The sequence below is a fragment of the Armigeres subalbatus genome, chromosome 2 (genome assembly GCF_024139115.2).
Source record: "Armigeres subalbatus isolate Guangzhou_Male chromosome 2, GZ_Asu_2, whole genome shotgun sequence".
Classification (NCBI taxonomy): Eukaryota; Metazoa; Arthropoda; class Insecta; order Diptera; family Culicidae; genus Armigeres; species Armigeres subalbatus.
The window spans coordinates 417,775,967-417,798,590 of NC_085140.1; the positions used below are offsets into that span (position 1 = coordinate 417,775,967).

At 38.6% G+C, this 22,624-nt stretch overlaps 2 protein-coding genes across 7 annotated transcripts in view; one reads left to right on the forward strand and one right to left on the reverse strand.

The window, feature by feature from the left end:
- Positions 1-755: 755 nt before the first annotated feature.
- LOC134213419 (GTPase-activating protein CdGAPr-like) overlaps positions 756-22,624 on the reverse strand; it is a 174,790-nt gene continuing 152,921 nt past the window's right edge. For 2 of the 6 annotated variants that reach the window (XM_062692466.1, XM_062692465.1), the window contains exons 7-8: positions 19,665-22,496; positions 756-2,642 (exon numbers count right to left, since the gene is read on the reverse strand). In XM_062692466.1, the coding sequence (XP_062548450.1) occupies positions 2,564-2,642; positions 19,665-22,496 (2,911 nt within the window). In that variant the 3' untranslated portion in view covers positions 756-2,563. Of the gene's footprint in view, positions 2,643-7,231; positions 7,812-19,664; positions 22,497-22,624 lie in introns of those variants that run through there. The other 4 variants (XM_062692461.1, XM_062692462.1, XM_062692464.1 and 1 more) reach the window with 3 other exon arrangements.
- LOC134213421 (uncharacterized) lies at positions 4,645-8,679 on the forward strand. Its single transcript, XM_062692467.1, has 2 exons — positions 4,645-5,094; positions 8,171-8,679. The coding sequence occupies exons 1-2, from the start codon at positions 4,732-4,734 to the stop codon at positions 8,189-8,191; spliced, it is 384 nt and encodes a 127-aa protein (XP_062548451.1). The 5' UTR covers positions 4,645-4,731; the 3' UTR covers positions 8,192-8,679.

Genomic DNA, 22,624 nt, shown 5'->3' on the forward strand with positions numbered 1-22,624 from the left:
TTTGAATGCTTCACCCAGAAGACTACCGAACCGATGGTGGATCCTATCAACAGACTGGGTTGCTATAGGATATTGGCTCACAGATTTTGGATTTAAACTTGTTCAATCCATCGGAGTAAGAAACAATCTGAGGCAAATAAGGCTGGAACAAATATTGATTATAATTAATAATGATTATAATATTGATTTTTCTTCTTTTATCCCATTATTACCCTTTTGATAATGAATGTGGAGGAAAATAAAAAATGAATGAATATTAATTGATAAAATTGAAAAAACTCATCAGTTTTCTTAAAGAATTTACTATGAACGCTCAAAATTTCTTTTTTTTATATATACCCACTTAAATATTTGAATTTAGCAACGGAATTTTAAGGGGCGGAGACAGAAGAAGAAAATAAAATTTGTTCCTGTGTACATAAAAGTGCATGTAATTCATATTGAGTGTAGTTTAACAAAATATCCTCTTATTGAGTGGAACATAAATAGCGTGTATCGACGTGATTGTTCCAATTGGAATTAGAGTGCGCATGCGCCATTTTAGTACCATAAATAGATGTACTAAAGCTAAAAATAGAATCATCAAATGCAGTATCCGACTATAATTCCAATAAGCAAAAAGCGCCGTTTGATTCCGATTCCGGTCATGCTATACATTCAGTGATATAGTCTGGCGCTATAATGTATGAGACCAATATTTGAGAAAATGGGATGTTTCGGATATGATCAATAAGCCAAAGCCAACTCATCGTTACTATTGGAATTCAATGTGTTCTTGAAGAAAGTGTTTATATTTTGTAGTCAGTTTCTCTCTTTACCGTGGTCATATTATAGGAAGTTATTAAATTGTTTAAAGATCGGAAAGTGTCTGTTTAGCAAAAGTTACATTCTCAATTTCTGCATATTGTTACTGCTTGCTATTTTCAATATCAAATACTAAAGCGTAAGTTAATATCATGTTTCGAGTAGAATTAGTTCTTTCATAGTAGTTTTGACATTTTGTATTGTTTTATGATTAGTTTGTGTTGTGAAAAAATTACCATCTGTTCATTTCTTTGTTTTCTTTATTTTTTTGTGACGTGTTTCCTCACAAGTTTATCGTTAATGTATCTTATTTGCAATTAGGTTATTTACAATATAATAAATGTTGACCATAAGTTCAGTTTAACATCATCTTTCAATTGAATCACCCCATTAAAAAAAGTTTATATTTACATGAAAAGAAAATTACTAGAGTTGAGGAAATCATTGCTAGTTGAATAAATCAGTTTACAGCAGTCCTGATCAGAAAGTCTTGATTGATAAAGAATGTGTTCATCGATTTAAGTGTATTCTAAAAATTTGTCACTGATTTTATGGAAAATTATTGTCTCAATCGGCTTATCTACTCGATCTACGTTTGTCATTTAATCTTTGATGTTTGCTCACACTGTCAATGATCCTCCAAAACTTTCCGTTTCAATCTACATTCATTCTACACTCTTGTCGAACAGAAACAAGTTCTTCTATAAAACAAAACAAATTTATTTTCGCACGTCAAATTTTGAAAACAAAACTAAAACAGTACCTACCAAAATAGAATAATTAAGTTCCGTTTTGTAAACGAAGCAAAAGCTAACATTCGCAATGAAACAATACAACGTAGACCTATACATAAAGATAAAAGATTGTGATGCACGATATCCCACTATCTTAATCTTCACTTTCATACTCGACATTTTTATGTACAATGTAAATTAGTCTCTCATCAAGCTACCGTTCAAATTATCTTTTAGAGTTGAACTGAGTCCACCATTGAAGCGATGTTTTCTTACAACTTGGCTGGTTTTTGTTTTAAAATGTTCTCACTGGTAAACCTTCTACTGTTATTTAATCTCCAAAGTTTTCGTACGAAAGCATATCCTACCATCGATTTGTTCTCTAACCGTACAACATCTGATGAAGTTTACCTAACATTTTTCCACGTTGAACAAGTTGGATTTCGAGAAGAAATAACAACGATTGGAAATCACTAACAAGAACCCATGCAGTTTTTGTTCAATACAAATAGCTTTCAGCCAGTTGGGTTGTACATAAATGCAACGCTGTTAGTCTATTTACCTTCGTGCAGTTGAAGCAATATGTTTCACAGATATTTAGCTAATTTGTTTGCTCTTTTCGAATAATGCACTACTCATACAAATTTTATTAATTTTCATATAAATAAATTTTTGCTCGCGTTGTCAGTAAGTTGCTTTTTAACTACGTATCAGTTATGCTTTGTTAAACAGTGACATATCCATTAGGTATTATCAGCAGTTTAGCTGAAGTTATAAGATTCTTATAAAGAGTAGTTCAATATCAACGTTTTGTTTTTTCTATTGCGTTCGATTACTTTATATATTTTTACTGTTTTACAAACTATCATTCTTATTTGCAGCACAAATTTTGGTCAAGTAGAACACGAAGGTGTAATGAGATTTATTTTCAACAGAATGTTTACCGAAAATTGATTCGTAATTTCAGAAACGGCGTGCAATAGTAGTACATTACTATAAATAAAGCTAAACAAAGCCTTTCCAGATTACGACTGATTTTGCGATCTTGACTCGAACATGGCAGCGACATCCTTGATGGAAATTTGCGGAGAAAAACGATCTCGCCTGAAATTTGAAATTGGAAGAACATACACAAAAAGTGTTTTTGCATTAGTTGTTGGAGCAACGAATTAACGGTGATAAAGTAGATGTGAAGCTAAAAATAGAATTGATAAAATGAATGAATCGGTTAGACACTACCCAAGAAACGAACCAACAGAAATTACATACACGCTAAGCTTCCACAACTCAAAATTTAGACGAATGATTTTCGTTCAAGAAAAATGTTCATCGAAAATATATTTACTATAGGTAAAACAGTAAACATTTCACGGTCAGGGTGCGACCAAAGTGGACGTGAAATTCGATGCGAAGCGTCCATACGATCTATCAGCTTCTTATTAATGCTTATCATTCCTTTGATGGCAGTTTTCGCGCGACGTTGCGTAGACGCGTCTACTCTGGCAGGCACATAATTGATAATTGTTCTTCAAGGCCAAGTATGAATATTTTATAATTTGAGTTATATTACACATTTTTGAAGAAGAATTACGTCCTTTCAAATTTTCAAACTCACATCCCTCACAAGAAGAGGTCAGAAAGTAAGAGCCAATAAATCGCCGTTTTTCAATGGATTTCGGAGATTTTGGTCGATTAGTAAACAAACACTCCAAGATTTCATACTGTTGTAAACAATTGGTTCAATGCATTTACCTATTGAAAAATTGAACTTCGTCAAGCAGTGTTGAAACTTTACTTTTAAAGTAAATGTTATACATTTCAGGTGTTTGTCGTTATTGTCATACGCAATTCTACGTTCAGTTTGCGGTCGTGTCTTTGATACAACTTTCTACTTTTTTTCAGAATTGTTTTTCAATATAGAAATAAGGGTCTATATACGAAAGTGAAAAAAGTGACCGCAAATTGAACGTAGAATTACGTATAATGCCATAGAGGATTCGAAATTCGATCATCAACATGTTGTGCATATTCATGCCGGATAGGTAATAGCCGAAAATTTAGGCAATTTACTGAAAAAGTGAAATTTCAACACTACCTGACGAAATTAAATTTTTCAATAGTGAAATTGTAGAAGATAAAAAAAATGAATTGGCTTACCCCTCAACAGTATGTACCTTAGTAGTAGTAGTAGCCCTATCCCTCCAATTTCACTTCAACCACTATTGCCTTTGCACAGAGTCAACTCTCGCCAGTCGTCACTTCCTGTTAAGCTAGTTTCGAGGAAACAACGTCAAATAAAATGCTATAGAAAATCAGAAGTGGGATTACTCAGTTAGTCCAATTAAAATCGGTCTTCCAACGTAACAGTAATCCGCGGCGGCCGTTCAAAAGTGAATACGGAACAACGATACGGAAGAAACGAACGCGAAACGAAAAAATAACAAGATTACGATTTGGCCGGTGCGCCGCCATTTTGAACGAATGCCGAAAATCAAACGCCGACGAAACGCCACAGACGAGCTGGAAGAAGAAAAAGAAGAAATCAAACTAGAACGCGAGCGCCAGGAGGAGAAAAAAAACATTGAACCAGTGACCGCTCATGGAAACATAATGTCGCTGAACACGGTTTCGCAAGCATCACAGGACGCGAGAGCTGCACGGCCACTGCATCCGGAAGAGGTAAAAGCCCTAATTAGTGAATTCGATGGAACGTACGATGCAGCCATTTGGATTCGAAAGATAGAGCACTATCAGAAGCTATACGGGTGGACGGACAACGCCGCACTACTATACGCAACGACAAGATTGGCGGGACCTGCAAAGCTTTGGTATAGTGCGGTAGAAGAAAAAATATTTGGCTTCACGGGATTCAAAGTTATGCTGTTGACGACTTTCCCGAGTTACCACGATGAAGCGGATGTGCACAGAGCTTATGGCGGTGATGAAAACAGCGCAAGAGTCGTACGAAAACTATGTTTTCCGTGTTCAAAATATCGCCAGCAAAGGGGACGTATCGGGAGCAAGAATCATAAAGTCGATGATCAGCGGTCTTTCGCAGGACAGGTTGGATGAGCAGATTGCTTCAAACGAACACAACACGGTTGACAGCTTGCTAAAAAGGATTAAGTGGTGTGAGTCGAACCTTCGATTGAAAAAGACGGATTCAGGAACATTGGGTGCAACACGCCAACCGATGCGCCAATCTGTACCTGTAGTTAAAGTTGGTGCAATTGTTGCTGCGTCGGAGTTGATCTGCTTCAACTGCAATGCTTCAGGGCACAAGTCAATCAACTGCCCGAAACCACAACGACGTCCGCGATGTACTTCGTGTTCCAAGGTGGGGCACACTGTTGAGCAATGCTTCAAGCTTTTGAACAACGGAAAACCGGTGCAACCCATGGTTGCTATGATCACAGCGAAGGAAGAGGAAACGTCTACACAGGATTCAGTACCCAACGAGAGGATCGACACTGATGAGAACGGGATGCTGAAATGTGATGCAATCATCGGACGAAGGCTGAAGCAGCTAAACTTGCTGGTTGATTCTGGCAGTGCGGTGAGTTTAATCAAACGATCTGAACTTTCAATGAATAGATTAGAGTACAAAATAGGGCAAACAAAGATAGATCTATCTGGCATCAATAATTCCAAAGTGAAGGTGGAAGGTTGCATGGACACGAAAATAATCGTAAAGGGTGTTCTGGTGTTTGACGTTTCTTTTTGGGTTGTTGCTGACGATACAATGGGTGTTAGCGCTATTCTGGATCAGGATCTTTTCAGGCAAAATAACATAACAGTGATTCGTTTTGAAAAACCTGAAGCAACATTATTAAGTCGTAAGTTTGATTTTAATATGATCGATGAAGCCTTCGGTGACTGCTTCCCAGTACTTGACGATAACAATTTACAGTTAGCAGTAGGTGATAACAACGAAACAACGCGATACGTCGTTCAAGTTAATTCCGATTTCGAAAAATGTTATCGACTAAAACAGCCAGATGCTACCAAAGCCGTTAAATACATGGCATCGATCCGTTTGAAAGAGGATAAGTATTTCAATGTTTCACCTCAAAGATTTGGCAAATACGAAAGGGACGCTGTGAATGAAATCTTGGAAGGTTGGTTAGCTGATGGTACGATACGCGAAAGTGAGTCACCTTATTCGAGTAGGGTTGTTCTTGTTAAGAAGAAAGATGGTCGGTATCGCTTGTGTGTAAATTTCAAGGCGCTTAATAAGTTGGTTGAACGCGATCGATTTCCGCTTCCGGTGATTGAGGATCAAATTGCCAAATTGGAAGGTATGAAGTATTTTTTCCACAATGGACATGAAGAATGGGTTCTTTCATGTCCATCTAACCGAAGACTCTAAGAAATATACTTCATTTGTCACTGAAAATGGACAGTACGAGTTTAATAAGCTTCCCTTCGGATACACTAATGCGCCGTCAATTTTTTGTCGTTATGTGGCCAAAGTATTGAGTGAGTTCGTCAAGTCTGAAAAATTAGTTGTTTTTATGGATGATTTCATGTTGTTCTCGAAAACTATTGAAGAACACCTTGACCTCTTGCGAAAAGTCTTCTCAGTCTTGAAAGATAACGGCATAAAGTTGAATTTGGATAAATGTAGATTTCTCGTCACACAAGTCGAATTTCTCGGTTACGATATTCGGTCAAATCAAATTAGTCCTTGCGATCGACACGTAGAAGCCGTTCGAAATTTGCCTATTCCTCATAACGCTAAAAGTTTGCATCGGTTTTTGGGTCTGCTTAGCTATTTCCGAAAGTTCATTAAAGGATTTTCTAGTATTGCCAGTCCATTGTACGATTTGCTGAAAAGGAAGCAGAATATAATTTCGGCCCGCAACATCTGGAAGCATTCGAAACATTGAAGTCATTGTTAGTATCTCGGCCTGTTTTAAGCATTTATTCACCATCAGCTGAAACACAGTTACACACCGACGCATCTTCTCATGGATTTGGAGGAATTCTTATGCAACGACAGCAGTCTGATGGAATGTTTCATCCCGTGATGTTTTCAGTCGCAGGACTGACCCTGCTGAAAGAAGATTGCACTCATTTGAGTTGGAAACGTTGGCGGTTGTGTATTCTCTCCAGCGTTTCAAACATTATCTCATAGGAATTCGTTTTGAGATTGTGACGGATTGCAAAGCACTGAAAAATACTTTGGAGAAACGCGACACCAACAGCAAGATTGCTAGATGGGCTGATTTTCTATCCGAGTTCGACAAGCAAATAGTGCACCGTGCGGGAAATCGAATGCAACACGTCGATGCGTTATCTAGAGTATATGTGCATGCTGTGGATGTAGAAGAAAATACAGGCGTGTTCGAAAATTCACTGTATGTTGCCCAGATTAAGGATGACAAGTTGTGTCGCCTCAAAATCTCTGTGGAGGAAGGTGAACTAACTGGTTATGAAGTCCGCGATAACTTGTTGTATAAATCAGAGCATGGTCGTCTTCTTTTATATATTCCGGAAGAGATGGAAGAATCGGTGATATACAGGTTTCATGATTCCCTTGGTCATTTCAGCAAAGACAAGGTCGTACAGTTAATAAAGCGATCCTTCTGGTTTCCAAAATGGCAGAAAAAGTGCTGGCGCATACCAAAAGGTGCATTACCTGCATTATGTATAACCCAAAAATTAGAAAGGCAGACGGAGAGCTTCATAATATTGATAAGGGTAACCGACCATTTTGGATGGTTCATGTCGATCACCTGGGACCACTGGAAATCACGCGTGGTAAAAATAAATATGTCTTGGCAGTGGTTGATGGCTTCTCAAAATTTATTAAGCTTTATCCGACTAAAACGACAAACACCTGCGAAGTTATGAAGCATCTAAAGGCTTATTTCATCAATTACAGTACTCCAAGAATATTGGTCACAGATAGGGGGACTTGTTTCACTTCTCAAGCTTTCAAAAGTTTTGTTGAAACGCACGGAGTCGTCCACAATCTTGCGGCGACAGCTTGTCCGCAAGCCAACGGGCAAGTGGAGAGGTATAATCGCACTCTAGTGCCCCTACTGTCGAAGATAGTTGAGTCTTCTGGTTGTTCTTGGGACAGTGCATTAATTGACGCTGAATATTGCCTAAATAACACGCTGAATCGTGGTACAGGGTCGGTTCCGTCGAAGCTTTTGTTTGGTGTTTTGCAGCAGCGCAAGATTAACAATGATGCTGTGCAGTACTTCGAAGACATTCTGGAGTCTCCGGAGCGTGAGGATATAGAGCATTCTCGAGATGAAGCAGCTGAAAATATACGTAAGATTCAGGATTATAACAAGCGGAAACATGACGATGGGTGTTTGAAAACCATTTTCAAGAAAGGTGATCTGGTAGTGATACGTAGTGTCCCGGTTGTCGGTGAAAATAAAAAGTTGAGGCCTCGTTTCAAAGGCCCCTATCAGGTGAATAAAGTATTGGACAACAACCGTTACGTAATTTCCGACATTGAAGGCTATCAGGTTTCTGGGAAACGGTTTGAGGGAATATTCGACCCACAGAATATGCGCCTTTATAAGCGGCAAACACCAGAAGTATCCAATGATGAATCTGAAAGCGAATCTAGTGACCATGATGAGTAAACTTACATTTTCTATTTGTTTTAGGAAAACGACGAGGCATATTAGATATTTTGTATTTCCTACTGTTCAGATCGCAATGATAAATATGTAATGTAATCAGATGTAGGGTTTAGGGACTGGCGAGTGTTTTGTAGGATGGCCGAGCTGTAGAAGATAAAAAAAATGAATTGGCTTACCCCTCAACAGTATGTACCTTAGTAGTAGTAGTAGCCCTATCCCTCCAATTTCACTTCAACCACTATTGCCTTTGCACAGAGTCAACTCTCGCCAGTCGTCACTTCCTGTTAAGCTAGTTTCGAGGAAACAACGTCAAATAAAATGCTATAAAATGTATTGAATCAGTTGTTTACAATAGTTGTATGAAATCTTAGAGAGTTTACTGATCGATTACACCCAGTTTTTTTTACACGGTTGGAATTCATTAATTTCTCGGTTAACCCAAACTTTCAAAGCTTCTTAAATACCACCTGAATTTTCTTTGATTTTTTGTGAATTTTTCGTGGGGTTAACTCATTGTTTCATTGACGCTGAAGGTCTTTAACGACCAAAACCAACCATGTAAAAAAAAACCTGGGTGTAATACCAAAATCTCCTGAATCCGTTAACGGCATCGTAAATTTGAAACTTTGGAATGACCCCCCTGTCTTACCGAAAGACGTAATTCTACGTCAATATGAATTTAGACTCTGACAGCTAACTGCTGGAGTCCCCGTCAATTTGTTTGATATAGGTAAAGACACTATATACAAAGACGCGAAATCTGATCCCTGAGCAAATAATTAGACAGGCAACCCTGAATGCGCAACACTGCTCATATCGCATAAAGTTTTCAAATTGGTGTAAGTGATTTTCCTAATTAAAGAAAATGATTAGTAACGCTTATACCCACGCAAATCAGATAGCAAATACAATATAAATAAGTTGAGAGTAATTTTCTACCATTTGTAGGGGTTTATTAGCTACATTGATCCAAAAATATTACAACAATAATTTAAACATGTTTATTTGCGGAAGTTAAATTAGCCCTTACCAAATGTTCTGCGTGATTTTTTGGAATGACAGGTCTTCTGCTCGATTGGAATAGCACTGACAGTAAATTTGGAATTCCAATTGGAACATTTCCCGTCTTTGTTTATAGTGTCTTTAGATATAGGTATAATACTCATAAGGCGCCAGTTATGAATTTCGATAGTCCAGTTCGCTTAGTGTTTATCATAACACCTTCAAAATCTGCAGTGAAAACTGATCCAAAATCTTATTTTAAGCAATTAGAGGGACAGGAAATATTTTTAATTCATATTTTAATTTATATGAAATTCACGAATCACTCAAATATAAACATATTGTTGGAGATCAGAAAAATGTGATCAGCTATAAAAAAATCTACATTCAACCATATTGTTAGTGAACGAGGCTAAGCGTGCACCAAGGAAAATAGTATATGTACTAAAACTTTCAAGCGATACTTGTATACAAGTTTCGACTTTGGAAGCATGACCGTGTTGCGGATTTTTGTAAATTTTTTGTTTTATTCAAACTGAATTTACCAGAGCACCGACATCCAATTTTTTTTACTATGGATTTTGACAGATTTGCCTGTTCGTTCTTTTTTGGGGGATAAATTCTCGCGTAACATATGATTACGGCTTATAAACCAAAACCATGATTTTTGATTTTCTGGTATAAACGATTGCTTCGTAAATGATTCTTCATCCTAGGTAAAACTCCGTACTTGATATCTCTTAAGAAACACATTTATTGCTATTTTTAGTGAACGTCTTATGAACCAATTGCACCTTAGTGGTTTTTAAGTCCTTTGTTGGCGCCCTTAACTACCATGCGGAATGCTTGCTTTGGTTTTTAGGCCGTTCACTTAGTATTGTTTATTTAGGAAAACTAGCTTCAAGTTATTTTAAAATGTATATTCTTACTAGGTTTTCGATATGTCGCATAGCAGAACTTCTCTGGCTAACAAATCTAAACAAATCCGATTATGTTATTAGCTTTGAGCAAACGACTTAAAAACCAGACGTGTTGCCGGTAATGCGAGTAAACGGCGTGATTTTTGTTTTAGTTGAAATTTTGTCGATTCCGAACGGTTTTTCAATTAATCCTAATCTGCTGTTATAATGTAACCATTTACGTATAGCAATGACATGGTTTTGGCAATGAAATGTGTTTCTACTTCAATAAATGAATTGAATTAGTCATAGAAAACTTGAACCCCATTTTTCTCGGTTCATCATTGTTGGTTTTTCGGCCCTAATCATATGTTGCTCGAGAATTTATGTCAAATTTGTGTCAAATTACCCCAATACTGATTTATTTTGCAATAGTATGTGCGCAAATTTTGAATGTTTACGTTTTTACAAGACAATATGATGCAAAACGGGATCAGTACAAAAGGCCGAAAATGTTCTAGCATTCCACAAAAGGCCGAAAACCCATAAGGCCGAATAACACAAAAGTGTTGGTCGGAGAAGGGAACCCCCTCACAAAGAATAACAATCTCCCAACCAAGAGAACTTGGAATACTAAAAAATTAACAGGGTGTCTACTACCTGGAAAAACCTGGAAAACCTGGAATTATCAGGGAATTTCTCCCCACCTGAAAAAAACCTGGAATTATCAGGGAATTCCTGACATAATCAGGGAAATTTCAATACCCGGTGATCATGAGTGAAATTCTCTCAAAAGATGAAACAAATCCTTACAATTTTTTGAATAAATATACCAATCAAATCTATCTAAAATGCAGTGAACATGAATGGACTGTTGTTTCGCAAAAAACGTTTTGCCATCTTGAAAGAATTCCTTGAGAATTTCCGAAGCTATTCTTGGTGAAATCCAAGAATTTATTCGGGAAATCAATTAGGGATTGCTTTGTAAATTCTTTTGAGTATTCTTTCGGAAATTCTTTTGAAATCTATTAAAACATACTAAATTTGTTAGGATTTTTCAAAAAAGCAAATCCTGGAGGAACATTCGAATGAATTTCGGGATCAGTTTTCCAAGGAATTTTCTGAGGATTTTTCAAAGAAATCACCTGAAGTGATTGGTGAAGTATTTTTGCTAAAGGAATTCTTGAAAGAAAAGCCGAATGAATCCCGAATGGATTTGTCAAAGGAGTTTCTAAAGGTATTCTCGACAAATTTCCAAAGAATTCTTAAAAGCAAAATATCTGGAAAAACTCCTCCAGGTGTTTTCTAAAGTTTTCCTCAAGATACATCTGCATGAGTTCCTAAAAAACCCAAGGAATTTTAAAAGAATACCCGAAGCATTTTCCGAAGGTTTTTACAAATGATATTTTAGTTACAAGATAAACATTGTCGCTGTCCGGGACATCTTTTGCTGGCGAGGATAGGGGATCTAAATGTCAATAAAGGAATACATACGATTTGACAGAAGGTACCACACATGTTTTGGACAGCAGAACAAAGGGAACCGAAGCGACAATCTTTATCTTTTAACTAAAATAGCAACCGTCTAAGACGAGTTAAGTAACCTCCATTTAATTCCACCAATTATTTCAATATCCTTGCAGATACGTATTTCGACCACAACTGTGTGGTCGTCTTCAGTGTCTTGTACTTGACTCGACCTACTCGAAATACGTATCTGCAAAGATATCGAAATAATTGGTGGAATTAAATGGAGGTTACTTAACTCGTATTAGACGGTTGAATACATTCCACTAAAAAGAGCTTAAAATATTTTTTCTGAACTAAAATATCTTTTGTTTTTACTGTAAGGCCATAAGTAATAGAACGCTAGTAGCGCTGTAATGCTTAATAACCTACTCAGATTACAATTACATTATTTATCGTAATAAATATCGTGTTAAATTGGAGAAAGAGAATTGAATGTATAGGGATGGCATCAGGTTGATTTTTATCATGATATTTATGATCACAATTGGCGTTATCTGAATAGCTTGAGCTTGAGCTTGAGCTTGATTGACTGCTCGTAGTTGCTACTCCATTATGACCAGATCAGCTGTTCTTGCACAGGGAACCAACAGATGTTTGCTTGGGACTAGCACACATCTTCAATGTACAAGTACTGGTGATCTCATTTGTTAGGTCACACTGGCGCCTGCCACGTCAGAATGCAAGTCAATGTTGGGAAGAGGGAGGAAATGATGATGCAATCACTCGCCCACTGCAAGCCGAATATACCTCTGCACTTGCCACGAGTTCATGCGGAATTTGTTGGAGTTTCTGGGTTAGGTTGGAGAGGCAGAGGTACGTCTTGGTTAACGAGCTGCCAATGTGATAGATAGGAGAAGGTAGCTGATGGAATTTCTAGTTGGATGTAGGAAACGAGCTCTATAGTTCATTTCCAATTCTAGCAGATTATTGTTAGAATACTCAAGTTGAAGGTATAGGAATAGTAATGGAAACGGTATGGAAGTCCATTTCCAGTTCTAGCGATTGCTAGAACATGAGAAATAAACAGAAAGATACAAAGTAGGAGAATGTAACGGACCTGGGATTAAAAACACGACCTCCTGCGTATGAGGCAGAAGCAGTAGCCATATGACTACCAAGCCCGCTTCGAAACAAGAGAGATCACGCACTGAACTGTTTAATTTTATTACCGGCTGCGCAATGCAGAACACAATAATTCGGCCGACCACGCGATCGTTCTGCTGTCCGAAACGATCGTTCTGCTGTCCGAAACAAGATAGATCACGCACTGAACTGATTAATTTTATTACCGGCCGCGCAATGCAGAACACAATAATTCGGCCGACCACGCGATCGTTCTGCTGTCCGCAACATGGGAGATCACGCACTGAACTGATTAATTTTATTACCGGCCGCGCAATGCAGAACACAATAATTCGGCCGACCGCGCGATCGTTCTGCTGTCCGAAACAAGATAGATCACGCACTCTGATATTTATGATCACAAATGGCGTTATCTGAATAGGCTATGAATTGACTGCTTGACACTTATAGTACCGGTACCTTGGCTGCTAGGTCTAAACAAACTAGATGTTGGTCACGCGAACAAGAGCAACAATAGTAATCTCGGGTATACCCCGTGTCAGGTATAAGGACGTTAGGCATGAGTACGTTAGGCATAAAGGATGTTAAGCATAAAATGCCCAAAAAAACAGCCCACGACATAAAAAGGTAGTATTACGCCTAATGTCCTTATGCCTAACGTCATGGATAACCGCAATCTCATATTTTTGCATCGACTCATTTCCTGAAGGAGTTTTCGCAAGAAGTTCTGAACGATTTCCTGACATATTCCCAAACATATTTCCAGAACAATTCCTTAAGAGGATTTCTTAAGTTCCTTTTTAAAAAAATAGCTGAAATAAAATTCAAAGAAATTTCCGAAAGAATTTTTAACCAAATTTCCAAAGAAGGATTTAAAAAAAATCAAAGGAATCGCCAAATGAATCTCTAAAGCAATTTCCGGAACCATTCCTTGAGATGTTTTCTAAAGTTTTTGCAAAGAAATTTTCAAATGTAATCCTGGAGGAAGTTCTAAGGGAAATTGCAATTTTGATGCAATTCTTAAAGTTCCCTCTTTGAAGGAATTTCTGTAATCATTTCCGGTGGATTTTCCGATGGAATTCATGAAGAAATTTTCAAAGGATCCCTGGAGGAATTTCCTATGCGATTCCTGAAGGATTTTTTGATTGAATGGCTGAAGTAATTTCTGGGTGAACTTGCGAAGGAATTCCTGGAAGAATTTCTTAAGTAATTTACAACATTGTTCTTGTGAGGCAACCAATTTTTTTTGAAATTGTTTTTCGCAATATTTACTTGTTTGAATCGATTATTTTGCTGCTAAAATCTATATATGGCAAGTTTGTTTTTACCTGGAAATTAATGTAAAACACCTGGAAAAAACCTGGAAAAATCAGGGAATTTTGTTTTTGCAGATGAGTAGACACCCTGATTAACGTTTACTTTGTGCGCTTCATGACGCATGGTTGTGCCAATAATGCGCACTACTCACGATCTAATTGCGACATCAGAAGCTAAACAAAATCAACTTTTCCAATTATTACGTTTTCAACTAAAAGCTGTAGTATAACTCACTCACTCAAAGTCGAGTCAAGTACGAGACACTGAAGACGACCACACAGTTGTGGTCGAAATACGTATCTGCAAAGATAACGAAAATTAACTGGTGGAATTAAATGGAGAATACTTAATTCGTCTTAGACGGTTGAAGATCTCACTATAAATATTGGTCACTATAAATTGGTCACTATAAATAAGAAGTTGCCTCTCGCTATCAGTTGGAACACAACTGGAAGAGAATCATGGTATGTGCAGAAAAAGAATTTCGCATTCCTGTTTATGTGGACTGTGAGGCGGTCACCGTTCGGGTGCATGACCTCCCTCCAGCGATGAGTGATTCCTCCATAGCAGATTACATGCTAAAATTTGGAGAAGTTATTTCTATGAGAAGCGAAACATGGAAGCACTATTTTCCCGGTATTGCGAACGGTGTACGAGTACTAAGGATGAACTTGTTGCGTCACATACCATCTTTCATCACAATAGACAACGAAACGTCGATGGTAACGTACCCTTCCCAGCCCAAATTTTGCCGTCAATGCGCAAAACCAGCCCATCCGGGGGTGAAATGTCAGCAAACAATAACTTCAACATGCGAAGAAACAGGAACTCCAACAGCCCCGCTCCCAATTCCAACCGAGTTGTTTAGCCAAACCGACTTCCCGCCAATGGACAAGGAAAAACAGATACCATCTTCCGTAACCAGACGATCTGCTGCTGAAGAATGTAAACAACACAACGATAGCGACTGGACAGACATCGAGGACAATACATCGAACACATCATCCGATTTCAATGAAGTGACAAATAAACGACGGCGATCCAGGCAAAAAGAGAGTGAAATAAAAAGAGTATGCTCCGACCAGTGTTCCCAGAATACAGGTCAAGAAAAAAATATCGGAAATTCATCGAAAAAACGTTATCGAAGAAAAATTATCGTTTAGAAAAATTATTATTGTATAGATAATAAGCAAGATAGTGGCTCTGTAAAGCTGAACTCGGCGAGTGAGCCTTTAAATAAACGAGACTCGACGTCTCGAAAAATCGGTCAATTTAATATCAAATTCGGGGAATTTTGGGTTTGGTTTATTTTGTCCTCCTTTTTCAACGTCCAATGTCCTCCTTTTTGGCACGATTTGAAGGAATTGTCCTCCTTTGGAAAAAAAAATCATATGGCCACCCTACTCGCAGTTAATAACTGTGCAAGTGCTTAATGAACACCCTGCGAGGCGGCAATGTCTCAGTGGGGGATGAAATGCCAATGATGAAAAAGAAGAAGAAGAATATGCGATTCACGGGGGGAAGCCCATATGGCATAATGCCATTTAGCATAATGCCGTTTGGCATAATGCCATTTGGCATAACGATTTAAATGTCTAAAGGTCATTTGGCATAACGACCATTTGGCATAATTTGTTGGGTACCTCGAGGCCATTTGGCATAACGACCGTTTGGCATAATGACCATTTGGCATAATCCTCGAAAAAAGAATTAAATACAACGGACCGTTTAACAAAACTACCATTTGGCACAAAAAAGGTTAATCGTAGGAATATATCGACATTGTTGTTTCATAAGGGCGAACGTCGCAAACGTAAACATTGACTTCTTCTGTTGATTTCAGGAAGATTAAAGACTTTTGGCGATGTTTTCCACTTATGTTTGATAGAAGGCGCCAAGTTCCAGTTCCAAGTGATTGTTAGCTGGGAGCGGTCCTAGTTGTTGAGAAATTTGCAGGAAAAGGCATTGTTTACGATTGCGAGTATGCATTTGCCAGGGATGAAGCAAAAAAAAGATAACTCCTTCTTTAAAAGTATGCATTTGCCCGGGATGAAGCAAAAGGGTAGATGACTCCTCCTTTAAAAGTACGCATTCGCCCGGAATAATGTAAAAGAGTAGATGACTCCTTTTTTAAAAGTATGCATTTGCCCGGGATGAAGCAAAAAAGAAGATGACTCCTTCTTTAAAAGTACTCATTTGCCCGAAATTAGGCAAATGAGTAGATGACTCATTTTTTTTAAGTACGCATTTTCCCGGAATAAGGCAAAAGAGTAGATGACTTCTTCTTCAAAAGTATGCATTTCCCCGCATAAAAGAAGATGACTCCTTCTTTCAAAGTACGCATTTGCCCGGGATGAAGCAAAAGAGTAGATGACTCTTTCTTTCAAAGTACGCATTTACCCGAAATAAGGCAAAAGAAATATGACTTTAAGAATTGTCACACACACACTTTCACTCCAACACTGCTCACAACATGCCGTAGAAACAAAAAATACTGCGGCGCGCTTTGTAAATTTTTCAAGCGAACAAAGATCATGGGAAAAGTACACGGTCGAACATTTTAAACGTGAAAATGTTGTGAAAACTGCCAAAGTATTATTCGGCCTACTCAGCTCTATTGTATACAAAGGTGATTGTAATGCCAAAGCTACGAAGCAACTCATAAGCAGGATCAGAAGCAGCACGGCGAACCATGGAACATATGCCAATTTTCATTAGTCTAAGTTTGAAGACTAAGGACAACTCTTTGTATAACATATATCAGATTAAACTGTACCTCTTTGTATTTTTATCCCGAGCCATTTTTTTGATCCCATTTTTTGGTTGCCACCCGTTAGGAGAAAAAGTAAATCACTCCTTAAAATACGCATATGCCCAGAAAAAGGCAATAATACAGATGTAAATTGAGCTTCTTCCTAGAGTTTTTATAATTCTTTTAATTTGTATGCCAAATGGTCATTATGCCAAATGGTCGTTATGCCAAACGGCCCTAAAATCATTACGACTATTTTTCTTTATTATGCCAAACGGTCGTTATGCCAAATGGACTTTATGCCAAATGGCCCGTGGCTATTCAACTCGTTATGCCAAATGGCATTATGCCAAACGGACTTATGCCAAACGGCATTATGCCAAATGGAATTATGCCATTTGGGGTAGCCCCCGATTCACGTTGGTATAGAACTGGGGCAATATGAACATACGACCCAATTATACCAAAATAAACTTTTTTTTTCATGTGATGTAAAAATGAGATTTTAAAGGAACTAAAAATACTTCCAATGCGGAACTGGTAGGCTAGGTGTACCAGTTGTGGCTATAGCACCAGTTGTCGCACTAGTGCTTTATATGCCAAATGACCAATCAAATCACCGCGAACCAAGTTCATATCGATAAAGCATATTCATATGATACGATAACACCTTTGATTTCCTCCAAAACAAGCAAAGCATAATTGTAAAAAATGATTTTGCCTAATTTTTAACGTCCTTTGCACCAGTTATGGCACTAGTGGTCCCTATTTGGCCAGTCCCATAAGAAAACAATGGGATTTGCCAAATAAGGAACCAAAATTAAGAATAGTGCCACAACTGGTGCATGCGTTCCTATTATGGATTAAACAATTTTGAGCATAATAACAAATTTTATTGTGGTTTTCACAGCTGTTCTAAGGAGCAGGAAGTAAAACCTTTCGCTTGATATATAAAGTCCACCCACATGCCCTTTACTTATTTTTTAAAAAATAGTTTCTCTTATGTATGGCGACAATTGGTACACCGACCCTATAGCAAATTTGTACCTATGGGAGCACAATATGTTAGATTTGGGGGAGTTGATAGTAACCAACAGTGCACAACTGAGACCCATGTGGGCACACCATTTTTTGTACAGACATACACGCTCACATCCACACATACAGCCTAAATAGACGAAGAAATGTTTGCATTTAGGCTAAGTTTCTTAGTTATCGACCAAGCGTGACTAAAGTAGGACGGGAGGGGTGGAACATACGTGGCAATATGGGCCACCCTTAGTCTGAGCTTATTGACCATTTTCATCATGTCAAAATTATATGATCTTTTATAGAGAATGCTCCATATATATGCCTCACTGTGGAAACCGCATTAAAAAATGATTTTGAAATGATAATACACTTGAAAATGTGAATTTTCGATGCATAGCCAACATTATTATAAAATTTAAAGTTTATAATCGAGACGAGCCAGCCTAGGGCTGAAAGTCTCGCCAATAAAGACAACAAATTTTATAAATAAGGTTTTAACACAAAACTGGTTGAAATGCAGGTAGAAAATGCATCACAGTTAATAGATCTTCTATAACTAAATATTGTGCACACGTGTTTGTATTGAATCAAAATTGAATTAAAAAAAAACTTTTTTTCCACAAGCAACATATTCGGCCTAACCTGAAGGTAGCTGACTTGGTGCTGGTGAAGAATGACAATGCTCCTCCAGCATATTGGGAGCTCGCCCGGATCATAGCAGTTTATCCCGATCGAAGTGGGCTGGTACGTAACGTGATTCTCCAATGAGGGCAAACTACGTATCAAAGACCTGTTCTTAAGCTGGCGTTGCTACCATCCAATGGCATATGGTTACATCAAATGAGTTGCATAATATTCATTATAACACTTATTTGGGTGCTATAATGAAAAACCAACATCAGAACAGTAGTTACATGACTACATTTTGCTGAATTACCTTGGGTTAGTGCTCAAATAGTGTATTTTATGCGACCCGTAATAAATTTAATAGTTTGATAGACATGACATCAAAAATTTCCAAAGGCAAGTACAACTATCGCTTCACGGCTTATCGAACTATGCAATGTGGCACGGTAACATGGAAACTGAATGTTCTCTGTCGCAACATAATTTATTGGCATGAATGATCATGTGGAGTAAATTAGACTGTACAATTTTGGTACAGATTTATCAAATTAAAGTTCATTTTTCGTCATTGCAAAAAATAGCGTGCGCAACTCGTTGCAAAACTCGATTTTTTAACTATTATACAATTAACATCGAACAAAACATTGGAACCATAGTTTTTGTCACTGACACCCCTTGCGTTTGACCCTCTCATTTGAAAGCATCAAGGATTTTATGATAGTTTTCGTATTGCCCATTGAGTAAAGTTTTGGGTCCACAACAAAAGGTCGACTAACAGTATAGGTTGAAAGCACAGACGGTCCGAATATACAAAAGGTTCGAATTCACATAAGGCCGAATTAATTCTAAGGATTTTAGTTTTCTTAAAAAATTTTTAAGGGTTTTATTTTTGGAGAACAATTTTGAGAAAAAACATTACCATTTTATGGAATTAATGAAAAAATAATCATATATACAAAATAATGTTACGCCCAATTGCTCAAATGCAAACAAACCTGCCATTAGACACTTTTTTTTTCGAAAATACCAAGAGAACTTACGACTCATACAAGCAAGAGCTTGAAATAATTAACTTTATCAGCAACGTATAAGAAGCGTGCATGTGTTTTGTGTGATTTGCTGAGCTTAGTTCGAAACAATTGAGTGTGATGTTATTTAAAAAGTGCCAATATATACCTTTACGGTGCTACTTTCTATTGTTCAAGTGGGATAAAAAAATACAATCATCTACCAGGGAACACCTACTAAGGATACACGGAGAACAGAAAATACTCACTGCGTTCCACTGGAACCATTCCTGGCGAAACTCTTATTCGATCCACCGTTAAAACTGTCGCGTTCCCGACCGGCCGTAACCGATGCCAGCGGATACTCCGTCATGCTACTGGTGCTGCCCCGTTTGTCGAATTTCTGGCGAGTTTTCAACTCAAACTTACTATCACAAACCTGCGATATGCTGGCATCGGGTGGAATGTTACTGCTGACGGTGCTGCGGGGCGGAGATGAACTTGCGATACAATCGTTCTGATTTTTTTCGTCGCTTATGCGTCGCGTTCGACCCGCGGGAATCATCATCGACGAAGCCATCACCGTGTTCAACGAAACGGCCGTCGATAAGTTATGATCGAGGTTGTACGGCTGATCAGATAGTTCGACGCGGGATTTGGAGCGGAATCGTAACGAATCGTACTTTTTGCCAGGATCGATTGAGTCGGTATCTTGCAGATCCCGCAGCTCCGATTTGGACTTAGATTTCAGTTTTGCGTAGTCGCCCCGTTCGCCTTTGAAGGATTCCGACCGGTATTTTTCGCTGAGTTGGTGGCGACGTTCTTCTTTGATTTTCTCGATCCGACTGCGGTCCAATTTGCAGCTGCCCAACATTTTGAGACTGGAGATGCTCGTTATACTGTTGCGGTCTTCCTCCTGCTGCTGCTGTGGATTGTCTTTCCGATTGAGTCGGTTGTCGTAGTTGTACTGGACAAGTGAGATTCGGTTCTCGGTGGTTGGTGTGATTCGGACATTATACGCTCGGGCTTCTTTGGTGTCCTCGATTTTGGTGGATAGATCCAGTTTGAGATCCGACGGCGGTGAGGATTTTTGCTGTTGGTGTTGTTGCTGACGGCAGCAGTCGTGTGGTGTATGGACATGGTCCTTGAGATTTTCAATGCCTTCTCCTACAAGGGTGGGAAGTTTCTTCGGTGGATTTAGGCTCTTTGGTCTAGTGAAATCTAATGACTTGCGTCGATTCGGATTGTTCTCGTTGAGGATATTATCAATTTCAGGGATTTGTTGGATGCTTTTGTTGAAGCTTTCTAACTTACGTGCACTGCCAAATTCCCGAACGAACGCGTTTTCATCTAAGCTTCGTGTAATATTTGTTAGATTTTGATAGTCTTTTGCGGATTTGTTACGAATTGTTACAACGGGACCAGCACTCCCTCGATTGTTATTCAGTTTCGACTGATGGTGAAAGTCAAATGGTGGATTTACATCAACGGGACTAGTTTCAAACTTCGTCGCTAACTGTTTCACGCTAATATTGTTCGTGATGGGTTTGATTTCAATCTTGGGAGGAATTTCGATACGATATTCCATTTCATTGTCCATGTCACTACGATCTGCACAAAAAGAAGAAAAATCATCATCGGTTGTGGATTTGAGCGTCGATGTTACCAATCCAATCGGACCTGGAATCATATTCTCATAAACCGGGGCAAAAGGTTTTTTCCGCAGTTCTACATTTTCATACAAAGACACATCCGTGTTGTCGAACTCTAAACTATCATCGTTTACGTCAGACATGGGAACATCATCGCTTTCCTCTTCGCTTTTGCTAGTCATAACAAAATCTACTTTCTCTTTGATTTCAGAATGTGAAGAATCGGTACCAACTCGAGAATCACGTTTATTGTTATTGATACCATCTGTATTCTCTTCCTCGTCTTCTTCTTCATCTTCATCCTCTTTGATTTTTAGCTTGACTTTTGATTTTTTCTCCATTGAGTCTGCTTCAGGTACTTTTGCTTCATATTCACTGATCGAGAGATCTACCAGATTGGAAGGCGTTAACTCACCCGGGACCACATTCTGGTTCCCCTCAGGTTCCCCTCCTAACATTTCATTCACTTGTGACACAGCATTTTTATAGAATTTGACCTGCTCGTATACCATTGTTTCGTCGAAATTAGTCTCCAAGAGTCTCTTAGTATCTTTCACTGGCTGCGGCTCCATTGGGGTAACGAGAACGTTTTCATAAATGCTTCGTCGCTCCCGTTGATACTCTTCCTCTTCTAACAGATCGCATTCTGATGCTTTCAACGGTTCATCGCCTTGTTCCAGATATTTCAGAGATGTTGGAGTGAGCGAACCGCACGAGTTTATCGGTGACGATCGAAAGATACTCTCGTCTTGCTCTTTTCGAACAGGTGACCTTACGTTGTACGTAATATTGATCGTGGCCTTTATAGGAGTTCCGGGCTTGTTGCCTGGAGCAACTTTCTGTGCAAAAGTTGCGAGTTCCCCGGGAGATAACTCTGGGTTAAGATTATGATAGCAAAACTCGCTTGGCGTCATCGATTGACTAGTGGTAGTCGTTGTCGTATTGGTCGTATTATCTGATGCAAAATTAGAAGGAGTATTCGGGGAGGAATTTTTCTTCGTGGCCAACTGTTTTCCCGTGGCAGCTTTGGCGCTGACTTCGCTAAGGTCTAGCGAAAGCTCGCGCTTCAAGGCTTTAATATCTCTCGGTTCAGTTTCATCTTTGGTTTTCTCTAATGGCTGCTGTTGCTGCTGGCCAATAACGGCCGCCACGTCCATTTCGTACACCGGAGTTGTCATATTGCTACTATTATCAGAACTCGTCGTCGAGCCTACCAGCAACGAGTAACATGGACTTTGTACCGGTGACTGCGGGGTCATCACACTCAGCTTACTTTTTTGGGTGTCACTTTTTCTTATCACATTCTCCGAACAGCTCCTGGGGACGACCTGCAGTTCATCATCCCTTCCCTCATCATTATTTCCCGAGATGCCACTTCCGGTCTGGTAGTAGCTATAACGACCTGGATACTTTGGGGGCTTTGATGAGGCTTGGCTGGACAGTATGAAACTGCGATGGGAGATAGGGGAAGAATTGAACAAGTGATAAAAAGAATGAACAATACTTTTGGAGTCATTCGCCATCGTTTGAAGCATCACATCAATCCAATCGCTTCAAAGGATGTCTATAACTCAGGA

Excerpts from the sequence above, each read along its gene's own strand:
- LOC134213421 (XM_062692467.1), top strand. The coding sequence starts at position 4,732 with ATGCGCCAATCTGTACCTGTAGTTAAAGTTGGTGCAATTGTTGCTGCG. Across the intron at positions 5,095-8,170 it reads TGGTTGATTCTGGCAGTGCG|GAAAACGACGAGGCATATTA; the intron begins GTGAGTTTAATC and ends TATTTGTTTTAG.